Raw genomic sequence first — 16,689 nt, forward strand, 5'->3', positions numbered from 1 at the left:
AAAATTTAAGAGCAGAAACTTATTAAGCTTGAATATATTTTTATTGCGCTAGGCTAATTTGGAGTCTGCAAATTTTTCGACAAAATTATAGGCTGAATATAGGACGCAAAGTGAATGTAGAAATAAATTTAGAACACCTACTCTTTGCAAATAGGAGGAATTTGCTTAGAATTGTTCGCTAATATTCTGACATATCTTCGACATTATACGTAATCCACAAAAAATATATTGATCACACATGAGTGCGTATTATTTACTACCCTTGTATACAATTTTATCAGTTGTTAACTCGATTTTTTAATTTAAGGACAACTTGTTTCATATTTTTCTCTACCGTCAGCAATTTTCGTAGATTATCCACATTCAATTTTTTACTGTCACAATTATCTATTCATTCAAACACTTTTTTAATGCTGCTGTTGGCTCAGAAATAGTAAAAGTATTTCTTAATATCTTTAAAAAAAAAAAAAAACTTGTGTATGACCTTTCGGTTCTAACCTTTCGTATCAATCAAGCCGTTTTGTTATCACTTATCAGCAAACCCATAAATAGTTCGTAACCTTCCTCATTCCTAGTAGTGATGGGCAGAACGAGTCCGTCTTTGGACTCGTTGGATTTGAATCAGTTCCAGGGTTGGAATCGATTCCAACAACTCGTTCACCGATTCCGGTCTCTGTACTTACCCTATGCATTAGTAAAAATGTCACGCAATTCATTAAAAAATATCATTAAATGTTAGCTTTCCCAGTTAATAACAAAACTATATTTCTTTAACACACATTGAGTACTATCCCTAATTTCCAATTGCACTGATAAATATAAAATTAACAACGTAACACAAAAATTAACATAAAAATAGACTAGTCAATTATAAAAATTAAAGCAATGATGTTTAGTCATTATCTAGCTTGACCACTGGAAGACTGGAGTTAACGTGCTTCAAGAGGATCCAAGGTAGAGAAACGGAAATGGGTAGGAAATTATTCCCATAAAAAAAATTCTAACCCTTCAAGCAAAATGATAATTACTCATAAATAAAGAAATATTTATTTACTAGGACTTGTATATCAAGCTTTAAAAATATTATCTTATTATCTTACGAAAAGAAAAAGCTGTGTGCTTAATCTTTAACATAGCGCTGGACACTCTTATTCTTATCTTCATTGGGTAAGTTTAACCGTGTACATGACCGTGAGACAGTCAAAGTAACACTGAGCCAAAATTTAGTATTACCTAATTGGTTTACTTACTGCAGTATCCCTCCCACTCTATCACCAATTTCACAAACATTCATCGATTGGAAATAATTTTTAGTTAAATATTCGTTTTATTTGAATACAAAAAACATTATAACGCTTTCTTAAGATGATTTTAATTTTTAAAATTTGTTTTTGTCCATTACTCTTATATAATACGAAGAATTTCAAATAAAATATAATATACAAACACAATGATCTAGTATGCAGGTGGAGTCAGTCCTCGTTACCATAGCAATGGAACCGTTAAACAACTCCGGTTCCAGCTCCAGCAATTTCTATTGGCTAGATTCAGTGAACGAAAAAATGGAACGAGTCCGGTTTCAAAAGGATTTAAATCACTCCGGATTCGACTCCACCAACTCCAGTGGATTTAACCAATGAAAATGCTAGAGCTGGGCCGGAGTCGTTTAACGGTTCCGTTGTCATGGTAACTACGACTGACTCCACCTGCACACTAGATCATTCTGTGTTTGTATATTATATTTTATTTGAAATTCTTCGTATTTTATAAGAGTAATGGACAAAAACAAATTTTAAAAATTCAAATCATCTTAAGAAAGCGTTATAATGTTTTTTGTATTCCAATGAAACGAATATTTAACTAAAAAATATTTTCAATCGATGAATGTTTGTGAAATAGGTGATAGAGTGGGAGGGATACTACACTAAGTAAACCAGTTAGGTAATACTAAATTTTGGCCCAGTTTTACTTTGACCGTCTAGCTGACATGTACACGTTCAAGCTTACGCCAATGAAGATGAGAGTAAGAGTGTCCAGCGCTAAGTTTAAGATTAAGCACACAGCTTTTTCTTTTTGTAAAACAATAAGATAATATTTTAAAAGCTTGATATTCAATTCTTAGTTAATAAATATTATGAGTAATTATAATTTTGAAGGGTTAGAATTTTTATGGAATAATTTCCTACCCATTTCCGTTTCTCTACCTTGAATACTCTTGAAGTAAGTTAACTCCAGTCTTCTAGTGGTCAAGCTAGATAATGACAAAACTGCATTGCTTTAATTTATATTTGACTAGCCTATTTTTGTGTTAATATTTGTATTACGTTGTTAATTTTATATTTATCAGAGCAATTGGAAATTAGGGATAGTACTCAATGTGTGTTAAAGAAATATAGTTTTGTTATTAACTGGGAAAGCTAACATTTAATGATATAATAATATAATAAATTGCGTGACATTTGTTCTTATGTTTAATCGTTCCAAACCTTCTGCTGCCTCATTTTCATTTTTATTTGCCTAAATTTTTTGGGGCGGGGCGGAATCACTTTTTTTAAAAATAGGGATTTGAATCAACTCGTTCCACCATCGGACTCGTTCCAATGGAACGAGTCCGCTCAAATAGCCCATCACTAATTCCTAGTCCTCATAAGTGTATAGATAGAATTGCTGTCTCAACAGTTCATAAATATGTTTCAGTTACCTCACATACATTAATTATACAATCTTGTATACCGTTTCTCTTTTCAAAATGTTAAATATCTTTCTCAATATTACAAAAAGAATGTAAAAGAGTGAACATATTGAAAGGAATATTATTGTAATTCATTAAGTAATATGAGCTAAAGATAGTAATGGTTTTTACGATGGCATTAGAAGATTTTAAAGAGGTATTAGTCACCTGTGCTTCAGTATGTCAGATTTTTCAATTCATGTCAGGAATGTAAGTATTATTACTTATTTTCTTTAAAAACAGTAATATTAGCTTCACTTTACAACTGTACTGATAGGGTAATTTATTTTACAGCCTAGTTTGTGAAAAGTTTATAAAAAAAGGAACATCTAATGATATTTCACCATTTCCCTTCGTTTGTGGTGTTACTTCGTAAGTTCTTTGATATACTAAAACGAATGACTGCCAATTCTTTTACAGTTAACGTATTATCACAGTAATGAAATGTTTTACACAGGTGCATTTTGTGGGCAACGTATGCTAATATTATTAATGAAACGGCTTTAATAATAGTAAATGTTTTTGGAGCACTACTTATGTTTTCCTATATAGTCGCTTATTACATGTTTGCAACAAGAAAGGTAATGAATTTGATTTATTAAAATAGTTTCGGTTTATTAAATAGCTTGTTCGCTTTGTTTACTACTATTTTTAAATAGTATTATTTGATTTTCGGTGCCCCTAGCTCTTCAAATGTGATATTACTATTTTTAGTGTAAGTATTTGGCCACTTTGTCTTTCCTGTTTGAATAACAGTTCAATATAAAATATCAGCAGTTGTTTACAAAAAACAAATCAAGAATAATTGAAGAAAAAAAATTGCTTCTGACTTTGTTTTCATGTTTTCAAAAATCCTGAAAAATCGACCCTCTACTTACAGCCCAAAACACTTTGCTTTTTCCAATTTCTGGAGTGGTCTTTATACCATTTATACAAAATAATGAGAACTCAGTTTTGACCCAAGACCATAGACGTGATCATCTTTCATACTTTAATTGGAGTTTGTCCAAGTGTGAATAGCTCAGTTTTATTAGGCTCGTAGACATTTTTCGGTACGGTTAAGCCCAGTCTCCACATTAGGTCCTTCCTGATAGTTAGCATCTTCTTACTTTTACTGAAAAAGTAGCCATAAAATCTACATTGAAGGAGAAACATCTAAAGAACCGTTTAACAATTCACTTTAAATTTGTATTAAAACCAATCTTTTTTTATTTTATGTCGCATACGTTTCGTTTGAAATCTTGCAAATACCAATGTGGTAAATAGTCATATCACATCTCCTTAGCGTTTAATTCTATCACTATAGATGAAGCAACCATAGCTTCATACGGTGTTAAAACGCGATAATAAGCGACCAAACAGGACCTATCGTTAAATATTTTAGTGTACTAGTAAACTATAGTAATAACTTGAAATAGAAAATAACCGTAATTTATTTGGTTGTCCTAATTACCTAACCATAAACTTTTGCTTTAAAAATAACTTTGATTTCCTAAAAATTATAATTCCTTGTTTACAGGGCTCATTATTAAAACAGATACTTATGGTAACCATCTTGATCACTATAGCCCAGGTTTACATACATTCAATTGACGAATTTGAAAAAGCGAAATCTCATTTAGGAATCATTTGTTGTTCTGTAACTTTGACATTCTTCGCAGCACCTCTGGCCAACTTAGTAAGTGAATTTGCTTTTGTATCGTTATTAAGAGTTATTAGAAACTATTTTCATTTATTTTTAATAAATATATCATTTTTAGGCTCACGTGATAAGAGTACAATCATCTGAATCTTTACCTTTTCCACTTATCCTAATGTCACTGGTAGTAACTGCACAATGGACTTTGTATGGGTATATTTTAAAGGATAAATTTATTACTGTAAGTGTTATTGTTATTTTTGGTATCTAGAATTATTCTAGAGTTAGGCTTCTGTGTTCTCAGATTTTCTAATACTTCACTCATTAATTTCTCTGTCACTAAATTGCTTCATGTGCTTTCCCTGCCTCGGGGTCACAGATCGAAGACAGGATCCAAACTTTGTCAATCTGCTTGTTCTCTTGTTCGCTTCTTGGGATGTTCGATATACCCAGAAAAGTTTCACATTACTCCTCGGGCCAAGGCTTGTGAATCTTCTCATACATACATTTTAACTCCAACATGGCTTACTTAAAGCTTTGAGCCTACACTCTCAATTAACCGAAAATAATCTCCTCTCATATATCTCCCTAAAACTAGTCGAACAGATTAGAACATTCGTGTTACCAATGACATAGGCCTGTAATACCGTGATGAGTCTTTGAGTACATCTACCAAACAACGAAGCTAATCTTAAAGCGCTTCTGAAAGAAGATATTGGTTCGTGTTCCTTCACTTACTCCCCTATTAGGCTTCTCTGAATACTTTTTGCAATTCTTGTGAATTACTAAAAGAAAATATATGTACATTTTTCATAAATAATTTTTTGTTTATTTTAATTTTATTTTCAGTATCCGAACTTGTTGGGATTTCTTCTATCATGCTTTCAATTGTCTCTCTTCGCCATCTTCCCGTTTAGATGACGCTATGCTAATTTACAAAATATTACAATTATTATTCCTGAACATAAGATCAACATATCTAGTTAATTTGAACCTTAAAACTAATCTTCCATGACTGAATGAAGTTTTCAAATATATTTTTAATTGCGACAGTTACTCATTAGGAATGTAATATATTTCTTTAATTTATTATTGAACATTATCTAATAAGAACAACAAAACTGAATAGAATTATATATAAGCAAATGATAAGATATTGTAGTCTTTATCCTACAAATTTTTATGTAGTGTTCGAATAAATACTTGTTCCAAACAAATTTCTTTTTACAAGCATCAATATTTAAGAAACATTAAAAATGGAGCCTGAAACGAATAATAATATAAAATTAAATTAGATACAAACTTTATTTTCCTAAATGTGAAAGTAAAATTTAAGTATATTAGGGCAGCAAAGAGGTTTCTTCCAATTTAATTATACTTAAATTATTCTATGAAAAAGCTAAATTAAGTATCTCAAATCTACTTTTAAGATCAAGATTACCCACCTTGGCCTTTAAATGCCAGTAAATTGTTTTAATAATTTTTCAAAAGAATGTACTGTAATAAGTATTATGTATATTGACTTATTTTTCTTTAATCCTTTAATATAGTGTTAGTCTCGGTAAGTTGATAATTTTGTTTATTTTATTTGTTTATTTACAGCTGTAATTAAATGAATTGTATTATGGGTTAATTATTAACAATGATCAAATTAAAGATCGAACTCGCTGATTGGCGCCACCAAACGATCTTAATATATATTTAAATATCTTCAGTTAATACTCTAGTAAGCGGTGATTTTTTTTTGCTTTTTGTATATTTCGTCTAGAGGTTACAATTTCGTGCAACAGATAGATGGAAATGAAAAGTTGTTTTTTTTTTTAAATTTTTTTATTTTATCTCAAAATATGTTAAATTTATGCAATAAATATCTTAATTTTATGAAATGATAAAAATCTTTTTAATCAAACCTTTCAACTTCAATAGTATACAGATATTCCGATCGAAAGTGTTATCACACTTTACTGTTGCATCTTATGTCTCATAACTTACCTACGCAACATCTTAACATAACGTTTTGTATTGTGTACCTGACATTAGAATAACAAAAAGTATCTCGAAACATTTTTAGACATAGATTTTGTAATATAAAAATGACGCTACTCAACTCAACACAGATTTGTAACTTGGATGTAAACTAACTCCTCAAAGGTATAATTCAGTTTTGACTTACTACTTCTTTAATAAAAAGAGGAAAGAACTCTATTGTTTACTCATGAAGATATTCTTTACAGAACTTTGCCTTTTCCTACATTTTGAGGCTTAACTGCAAATTTGAAATTTATGTGCGAACTAATTCCATAACTTTGATCGCCTTTCCATCCGTACCATCTTTTTTTTTCATAATGGCCATACTTATTTCTTTTGAACTCGTATCAAAGTCGTTCAGCATATCTGATGTTACAATGTGAATAATTAACTATTAAATAAATCTACAAACATATTTTTTTTTTTTGTTAGAACTTAGGATTCGAAAAGTATAAGAAACTAGGTAAATAAAGTTAAAAAAAATAGTATTAAATACTTTACTTTGCATTAAGAAATTAAACCTTTTTTTCATTTAAATAGATGCTATTTTAGTTTTAAAAAAAAAGTTACAAAAATTAAAACAGTTATAAATTGCCAACATTCAAAATCATGTTCTAATAAATTTAAATTCGCTTACACTTATTCCTAAAACTCTGCAAAAGGGTTTTTTACATTTTGTTTTGACATACAAATCTGATTTATTAATAATATTTTTTATAATATACGAATAATATTTTGTATTTAAAATATACTGCTTATGTTACTTAAAATATTGTTGGAACTTATTAATGAATCAAGAACAGTTCTGAAAATTTTAAAACAGAAATCATAATGATGATAAAGTAAAATGGTGAATTGCTCTAATTATTTCGTATACCCAATGCCTGCTCCAACTCAGCTCTTTTTTGTTGAACTTTAGTATAGAAATATCTGCAAACAGCTTCAGGTGCCCAATTTTGATAATAAAATTCAGCACGTCTTTCTTCTTCTGGATTTCCAACAACATCCGTCATTGTCTGTAATTAAAAAAATTAATTTAAGAAATAAATGTAAGTACTGAATTAATATTTATTACACAATTTAATATCAGTTTTTGTTTACCTTGAGATCTCTAGTTTGAGAAACAATCCATTTGTTTATAAATTGTTGGGGATCTTTAGCAAAACTTAGAAAGAATTCTCTATTTGTTTTTAATTGATTTATTGTTTCCACAGTTTCGTGTATTTTATTATCCAAACTCTAATTAGAAAAAAAAGGAAATGACTTTAAAATACATAAACCAGAACCTCTTACACTTTATCAGAAATCTTCATTTACAAAAGATTTTTGTATTATTCTCAAATAGCATTAAAGGCAATTAAAAATAAACAAAACTCATTTAACCTGTATCTCCTGCTGACTGGCTGTTGACAATAAGAAGTTATTCATTTGGGTCTTCAATGTATCATCAACTTCTACATCAATATCATAACAAGAAGTTTGCTTTTGATCAGCACCTTCCACACTAAAAAACAAAGAGAAAATTCTCAAATTTGGGGTTACTCACTGATTTTCATTAGGTACAGCTCTACCGACTAAGTTACACTTAACAAATATCTCAAAGGTTTGATATTTCTAAAAGGTTAACTAAAGTCTTTCAGGCGCAACTAGTGGCTATTTTATGTTTAGGCTGCCGAGATCTTAAGAGGGAAATAATTAATTTCACGGTCGCTAATTTATCGAACATCCAGGATGCTCTGCAAGTGCTATAATAATGCATTTCTTGACTGGTTAGGTTAGCAGGCATTAGGATTACAGCAGCGGAGGATCACTGGGCTCGAAAAGAAATCACTTATAAGAGGTAACTTCAAAAAAGGAAAGAAGTTAGTTTAATCTAAGTAGAATGTTTGCGAACAGTGATTTTCAAATAACAATACAAAGAAAGATTTAAGCTAAACTATAATATATAAAATATAAAAAATAATATTCTTCAAATAGAACTTTCCAAACAAAAACACAACTGTAGAAATGGAAGTCCTGTTGAAGTGTTACCTGTACCTGATGGTATGATTGATGACAATTGGATCAGGTGGATGTAAAAGTGGATTCAATCGTTGGGGTATTTCAGCAAATTTCATTTTAGCGCAACCAAATATTTGTTCAAGATATTTATCACAATTAATAAATTCTCTCTCATGTGCATCCTAAAAAATAATATAAATAACAATACCATTATTTGTAAATCAACTAACAGTACTAAAAATATGTATAAATAAAAGGGCTTCTAAAAATATTTCATTTCAAATTATAAAATTAAATTACCTGTAACTTATGAGTTTTTATATACTGCCATAAAGCGCATATTATAACTGGCCTAGTCTGTGTATGTACCCCAAGTAGCCTTGCCAATCTAGGATCTAGTTTGAACTGAAGAGGTTGATAATCTAATAGCAGTAGAATTGTACATCGTACATTTTTATCACCAGGTCTCTTAACCTTTCAACAAAATATGTAGGTTATAAAAATAATATAAACATTGGAAGCTACATAGAAGAGATTGCCCTTAATTGGTGGAGCATGTTGACTATATATGTTTTTAGGTAATGAATAATTCGTATTATTCATACACTTCAATTCAGATGAGAGAAAGGCATTTAGTTGCAAGATCTAAATATGACTACTTCTTGTTACACTTCATTCTATAGTTAGTTTAAATTGTGGATACGAATTCAAAAAAGAAAAGAAGTTATCATAATTTTTCTCTGTTAAAAGAAATATTTCCTTTATATGTAATTAACTATTTTCTATGTTGTTTTCAAAAGCTCCTTAACGGCTAAACTTGGTGCCTGCAGTTGCAGTATATTACTTATTTACTTTAAAGAGTAATCAATTTTCAGAAAATCGAGAATCCTTGCTTTAAGAACGGAAAAAGTCTTTAAGGAATTGCTTATATAAAAAAAATACTCTCTGTCTAGCACATTTCTTGGGAACAACTTTTAGGATTCATTTGAGAAGACACTCAAACATTTTTGAGTTTAAAGGTCATAAGCTTCAAAATAAATTGATTTCTATAGATTCAAACTAGCGGTTAGTAGAACTTGGTGAAATTGTTTAAAAAAAATCCTTTTATCAGAATTTCAATATTATTAAATCAATTCAGGAAATCGTTCACAAATAAATGAAATAAAATAATACCTGAAATCCATCAGTTTCTTGTGTTGTCGGTGTTCTGTGCCATTCGACGAGATGATTATCTGGTCCATATAGATCTTTGTCCAATTCTATTACCAAACTTTTGAAGAAAGATGAAAATTTCCGTTTAACCTGTAATGGTGGCAACTGTCGCACAAGGCGGATTTAGAAAAGGATTTTAATTTGATGATCCAATTAATTATTCTTATTACAAGCATTTTCATTGGTTTCAGAGAATGTATTAATTTCTTACTTTTGTTTTTCTTATTATTGTCTAATTCGGATGTTTATCTACCCAATTTATCTCATATATAATTGATAAGATATTTCTTTAAGTTCAAAATCAATGAGACTTTAAATATTCAAATTGTTTTATACTTTTATATATTGCGTTTTTTTTATATACATATTTATCCTGTAGATTTTATACATACCAACCAAAGTAAAGATTATTTTTAATTAAAACAAAACTTTTTTTTTTAAGCAACTGTAAAGAAGTTTACAAAAATTTTGGAAAACTTAACGAGTAACTTTATTACGATCTACATAAAAAAAAAAAAATTCTTTTTAAAATTTACCTTATTTGGATCATTTTTTGTATCCTCAAGCAGGCGTCCTTCTACTCTTAGTTCCCAGGAAGCTACACTTCCTTCTTCATTCTCGGTAGCCTCTTTAGCCGGATAGAATGTGTTAGATATGAATATCCTCAATTTCCGCTTCTGTTTCATGGGACGTTTCAATGCCTCCTACAAATATAAATTATTATTATAAATATATACTCAAATAACGTGTACATTTTATCCTTCAACAGCTAATTAAGTTATAATTTGTGATAATTCTGGTAACAGAAATAATGTACATGACCCTAAGCAAAACAGTACTTCAATTTTATCTATCTTTTTCGCAGCACGATTCATTTCGTTGCATTGCTTGGGGATAACAGATCCGATTTGAGTTTATGTCACTTTGGTGTAACAATAATAATAATAAAAATCATTAGAAGCATAAATCAAATAAATTGAACAGAGAACTTCGCTGAGATTCAATCAAGAAAGCCAGTTTTTAACCTCAGATATGAAGAAAAGTAATCGCCATTTTTTTCTCCTCCAAGGTGGGAGAAAGCGCTTATATTATTATACTTCTATTAAAATTTTAATTTAGTAATATGCAGACAATTCCAGTTAACCTGCATATTAACCCTAACTAAATCTTCCCCAAATTTTTGAATATAAGAGTATACAATACCAGAATATTTAATTTAATCATAATTTACCCAGCATGCCACGAACAAACCTTTCGCGTTGGTGATCATTAGTTGAACTTTATTCTCATACATTGTTCTCTTATAAAAGCGTAAAAATCGTTATAAATGATTTATGTCTGCTAATTTGAGGGATTTAAGCATTCATACAAATTTCTTGTAAATTTTAGGCTTTCCCAAAAGTGAATTGTTCATTTAAGAAAGAACCACTGGTTTATCATGGATAGGAGGGTGTTGTGGTAGTTATGAAGCGTGAATTTGTAAGAGGGAGTTACCCAGTTCGAGTCCTTTGTTGGAAAAATGTTAATATATAAAGTATGAGCTCCTGCACCGTACAGAACACTTAATTTTGAAGTAGGACGTAAAGCCCCTCCTGTAAAAATTAGGCGATTACTTTTCTAAGCTATCATGGGACGCAGCTCTAATTAGATCAGTGATGAGGTTTCAATTCCATACTACACTTCACAGAACTTCAAAATATTCTTGAAATAAAACATTTTTTCCAGCAATACAGTTCATAAGGTAAAAAATATATAAATATTAGTGTAATTAATAACACTGTACTCACTTGTATATCCAATCTCTTTCTCATAATTGTTGAATCCAATTTCCTTTCAAAAGCCAATAGATCCATATATGCCTGAGATTCTGGTACAAGATGTCTGACTTTCTGCGGTAGGATCTTGTCAGCTAGTCGCTTCTTTTTCTTACTGCTGCCGGCAGCCACCGAAGACGGTGTCACCAAGTCACCACTGTGTCTCAGAAGTGTGTGTGACGGTGCAACCGTTGTAAGGTGCGTTCAGTGTAGCCAACCCGACACCGCACAGAGGGATAAGGAAAAACAACAAGAGGACAGATACCCACCCGGCTGTTAGTCTTGTAGCAGTGAGTGTGAGTAATTTTGTTATGAGGTTCATTTAATTTTTTTTTTTTTTTTTTTTTTTTTTAAATATATAAGAAATACAACCTCAGGTTAAAATACAAAAAACACAGGGATTTCTCATGCAGGAAAAGGCAGTAAAAGGTAATAAACAGTTAATAGATCAATACAAATAGAAGCAAGCTAAGGATAACATAAAAGACAGAAGGAATAGGTTAGACATTTTTTTAACCATTTGATGATACTAGACATTTTTTCATTTTGGTTATAATATTTACCTTAAATGTAATGGAACATAACCACTCCCTTAGAACTAACATTTTTTCCCCCCTCTAAAAGAAAAATGTACCGACTAAAATAAGGTTTCTGACCTTAAGCGAGCAATAGCTCCTGACTTCAAAGAAATTAAAGAAATGGTTTCAGAAAAAACGCAAAATAAAATATTTCAGTAATAGTAATCTACTTGTTAACGAATTACTCTATTTATTCGAATCCAGCTGCTGACCCTTAGATTTTCTCTTCCTAGGAGCTTCTTACAGCTCACTGTCCGGTGATGGACAGTGTTGTCTGTAACGAGAGAACACTGTCCGGAGGCCGCCAGTGCACTGAAAAAAGCTCCGGGCGCCAATAACCTTAGATGTTGACGCGCCTTAAATTATAAAAAAAAAAAAAAAAATATTTATTTTATTTTTAATAGCTATGACTTATAAAAAACTTTTCCATATATCAAAAATATACATCCAAAGGTTGGCGTACAAATTAAATCCAAAAAAACTGTTCTATAATTCCCAAGACACTTCTAACCACCGAGTTACCACAGCGCTAATTCTTACTCAGTTTTCGAACAATTCACGTACAGTACAAAAATTAGAAACATTTTCATGCAATTTTTTGATCAGGAATTTATGAAATGGTAGCTACATGCATTACAATGAAATGCATTTTTTTTTTTAAAGAAAATTTCAAACAATAAAATAAGCAAATTAAAAAAAAGACAGTGCAGTTGTCTCACACACATCTGAACACTTCATTAAAAAATAAGAATTTATTTCTATATGATAAAATATGGAAGAGTAAAACATTCCTTGTCCTCGAATTTTATATCTAATTTGAGGTATTTCCTCAACTTTTTTTAAAAATAATAAGTCCAACTCTTCCATAATAAACAGCATAACTATATTTTAAAGAAAAGCATCCATTAGCTCATAAAAACAATTACGAGAGTTAATTGAATCGATGTATACATACATATCGATAAATACAAGAGGCAAAAGGAAAGCCCTTTGAGGGTTACAATTCTTACTGTATATAATAATCAAATATTTAAAATGTGAATGTTGAATACATCTTTCCCTTCCAAAAAATAAAACAAATTGAGATCTCACAGCAAGAGAACTGAAGAGGAATAAAATCTACCGACTCTGCAATCAAACTGTAATTATAAAAATGGATAATAACTTCTGTGAGACTTTTCAACTTACGGTATCCGAAGTGAAATTAATCAAACATGTTTTGCTGAAAAAATTGGGCAAGAAAAGAGGGGTCATTTTTTAGTGGTAAGAAGTTACTTTGAAGTAATAATATTAGTGTTTACAATGGGCATAATTACTTCCAAAGGGCAAACCCCTCCAACTAATAAATTAAATTATAAAACAACTTATTTTTTATTCGATGCTTTTCTTCATAATAATTTTATCACAGAAATGTGTTTGCTTTCTAAAAATGAAATTGTTTATTTTTCATTGTTTTGCTGAGGGCCGTTAACAAATCTAGATTCTACAGGTAATTGACACAGTTATTTCCAAATAATCTTCCATAAGTAATTAATCAATATTTTAATGAATATATTGGAAATATATAGAAGGGCAGAGAAAAGAGAATATGTTCATTCATAGCAACTCGCCTAATTTTGCTAATGAATTACTCCAGCATAGGTCTGAGACCATTGGTTATAAAGACCTCTCTACCAATCTATTAAGAAGCTCATGCATCACATAGCACACAGCACTTATTCAAGTCTTGTACAGTAGTAGGTTCGATTTCTTGGTAAGTAGAACAGGGTTGGAAAAGTAAATGATGATGTTTCATTTGGGTCGCAAGGCGGTGGAGAAGACTAACTAGCCTATCTTACTGTTCTCATCTAACAACAGCTAACATTTAAAAACAAAGTCAAGGTATTTAAACTGAAAAAACCCTAAGTGAAAATGCACTGGGTTTATAATTTAATTCTGTCGGTTTCTGAGCAAAACAATTTTTAATTTTTCAAAGCAAACACTCTTTTTCCATTAATTTCTAACCGCATTATTTATTTAAAAGATTACTCACGGTTTAGGTTGTTGTTGCGGAGGTGGCCTAACTTCACTTGGTCTTTTCTGTCCTTGACCAGGCATTGGTCCAGGACGTATCTGTGAATAAGGACCGCCAGGTCCGCCTGGCTGTTGAGGCCGCTGCATCATGCCCGCTGGACCCGGAGGCGCGGACATTCCACCGCCGGCACCAGGTCCTCCTCCACCCTGGACAAATCCACCGCTTCTCTGTGCCATCTATATTCGCAGTGCCATTCGCATATCACCACACAATCCAGCATGGGAATAAAACAAAATAAAGAAATAATTATCAAATAACCAATTAAAAAATGAAAAATATAATAATAATAAGAAGAAGTTGTTTATTGGCATTTCAAAATATACACATAAAAGTAATTCTAACATTTAAGCATGGACTTCTCGTTCGTCTGAAATGAAAAATATAGAAGATACAACATGAAAATTTAAAAGAATTAACAAGCAAATTTGAACAAAAAAGAATAAAAACTAATAAGAACAAAATGTTGTGAGTTGCTGGAACACACAGCTTACTAATCAATCAATCATTCTGAAAACTTCCTAAACAAAAAACAGTTCATAAATCTAGTACCTACCGTCAAATAAACTCATTTCGTCTACCAACTGGATTGCAAAATTAGTCATAACATTTTCAAAGATAAACAAGTGCCTATGATTAAATAAATATGGTGTTACGATATTAATAACTGACTCAACCAAATTCGTCAAGAATTCTTGGGTTTTCTGTAGGGGACGTTTCCCTCGCACTGAGCCGTAACCCATCAACGGAGAAATATCACCATACTACTTCCCAATCTTTTCTCAATAAAAAACTATGCACTTTTCAAAAATTTCCTTCTTCTTGCGGTCGTTAACCGTTGTCTGCATCAGGTCATTAGTTTCGTTTTACCTCTCAAGGGGAACATACATAAAAATGAATCATTAGAACTAAACCTTACAAGTAAATTAATACTAATAAATTTACAAATAAATTAATATCTTAATAATCTTCCATACATAATTAATGAATGATAAATATTATCTCAAATTAGCAAGAATAAAAAAAGGCTTCTGATAAAACGTTGTTTAGTTAAGGACTAAAACAAGAAAAATTAAGCATGAATAAAACAAAACAAAAAGCAGTAATTTTCTAATTACATTAAGTAATCAAAAGGTCGAGAAAATTATGAACAAATAATACCTAAATTGTAGCATTAATCAACATTTCTAGATTATACTAGGTTTGGAAAAGAAATAAATTTAAAAATATTCCACTTCATTCATCTTCACAAAAGGCAATCCCTCCAATATTTCTGTTACGCTACTAGTTCAATACGATACTGTTTGGCGTCTCAAGAAAATAATGCAAATGTCAAATCGTGTATTGAATAAAAAGCCTTTATAAAATTTAAGTAATAAAAATGATTCTTGGTTGCAATAATGAAACTAGGCGATAGAAGCTAAAGTAATAATTAATGAAATCAAAGCAATATACTTAATGTTATGAACGAATGATCTTACTCTGGACAATTAATGCTACCTTATAGAATAGAATAAAGACAAAAGCAAAGCAGAATCCACAAAACTAAGAACATAAATTGGCATAATTTTTATTACAATGTTTACTTACAACAAGAAAATCACGTATTCTTACCGGAAAATTTGGTCCACCATACTGCCTGAGAGGTGGTCCTGAAGGTGCAGGATAACGTTGAGGCTGTTGGACTGGAGCTGGAGGCGGTTGAGTGTTTGGAAACCTCTGCGCCATTGTCAGTAAAATGTAATAAAAAAAGGTATATCGCACTCACACTCAATCGGGAGTAAGCGTCAGTTTTTCTTATGTTAAGGTTAGTTCGGTGAGCCTTTGTAGAACCTTCCTTACAGTAAGTGATGGTCAGAACGAGTCGCCTTTGGAATCGTTGGATTTGAATCAGTTCCAGGATTGGAATATATTCCAACAACTCGTTCACTGATTCCAGTTTCTATAACTACTCAATATGTATATTCCGGGAATCAGTTAAAAATGTATTTCAGTATAACATATAAGTAACTTCAGTATTAACTATTTTCATTGTAATACTCTTCAATAGGGAAGGGATTAGCTATGAGGTTAGCATACTGGACTCCCACGCGGAGGTCCCGGGTTCGAATCCAGCAAGCTGACCCTTAGATTTTCTCTTCCTAGGAGCTTCTTACAGCTCACCGTCCGATGATGTACAGTGTTGTCTGTAACGAGAGAACACTGTCCGGAGGCCGGCAGTGCACTGAAAAAAGCTCCGGGTGCCAATAACCTAAGATGTTGATGCGCCAAAAAAAAAAAAAAAAAAATACTCCAATTTTTTGGGCGTGGCGGAATAACTTTTTTTAAAAATAGAGATTTGAATCAACTCGATCCACTAATGGATTCGTTTAAGTGGACCGATTCCGCTCAAATAGCTCATAACTCTATTTCACTAACCAGTATATTTTTGAGCTGATCAGTTGTAACTGACAATGAAAGTGATTTTTTTTTTTTTTTTAAGAAAACTGAATGCTTTATTTTGGTTGCCTCGGTCTTAAACTGGTTGAAATGAGATTTTGTTTTACTGAAAATTTTTCAGATTTCTACAATATTATATTAGGTGTGAATTAAATAATAATTATTATTGTAATCGT

The 16,689-nt window shown here is 31.0% G+C and overlaps 2 protein-coding genes across 6 annotated transcripts; one reads left to right on the forward strand and one right to left on the reverse strand.

Moving 5' to 3' along the window:
• Window positions 1-2,344: 2,344 nt before the first annotated feature.
• Window positions 2,345-6,248, forward strand: LOC141447146 (sugar transporter SWEET1-like). Its single transcript, XM_074114392.1, has 6 exons — window positions 2,345-2,941; window positions 3,026-3,103; window positions 3,189-3,312; window positions 4,251-4,409; window positions 4,492-4,611; window positions 5,220-6,248. Exons 1-6 carry the CDS (start codon window positions 2,853-2,855, stop codon window positions 5,289-5,291), a joined length of 642 nt encoding a protein of 213 aa, XP_073970493.1. The 5' UTR covers window positions 2,345-2,852; the 3' UTR covers window positions 5,292-6,248.
• Window positions 6,249-6,881: 633 nt separating this feature from the next.
• On the reverse strand, window positions 6,882-15,919 carry Bap60 (Brahma-associated protein 60). 5 transcript variants are annotated; one of them, XM_074114367.1, is made up of 10 exons: window positions 15,689-15,919; window positions 14,036-14,253; window positions 11,399-11,543; window positions 10,148-10,315; window positions 9,573-9,716; window positions 8,700-8,873; window positions 8,430-8,581; window positions 7,782-7,902; window positions 7,500-7,637; window positions 6,882-7,414 (listed from the first exon to the last, which is right to left on the reverse strand). In XM_074114367.1, exons 1-10 carry the CDS (start codon window positions 15,800-15,802, stop codon window positions 7,259-7,261), a joined length of 1,530 nt encoding a protein of 509 aa, XP_073970468.1. In that variant the 5' UTR covers window positions 15,803-15,919; the 3' UTR covers window positions 6,882-7,258. The 5 variants fall into 5 exon arrangements, with proteins under 5 accessions (XP_073970468.1, XP_073970467.1, XP_073970466.1 ...); XM_074114366.1 differs by having other exon boundaries at window positions 8,436-8,581; window positions 11,399-11,582; XM_074114365.1 differs by having other exon boundaries at window positions 11,399-11,582.
• Window positions 15,920-16,689: the final 770 nt, after the last annotated feature.

Source organism: Rhodnius prolixus, unplaced genomic scaffold (assembly GCF_049639745.1).
Source record: "Rhodnius prolixus isolate KJV_2025 unplaced genomic scaffold, Rpr scaffold_7, whole genome shotgun sequence".
NCBI classification, from domain to species: Eukaryota; Metazoa; Arthropoda; class Insecta; order Hemiptera; family Reduviidae; genus Rhodnius; species Rhodnius prolixus.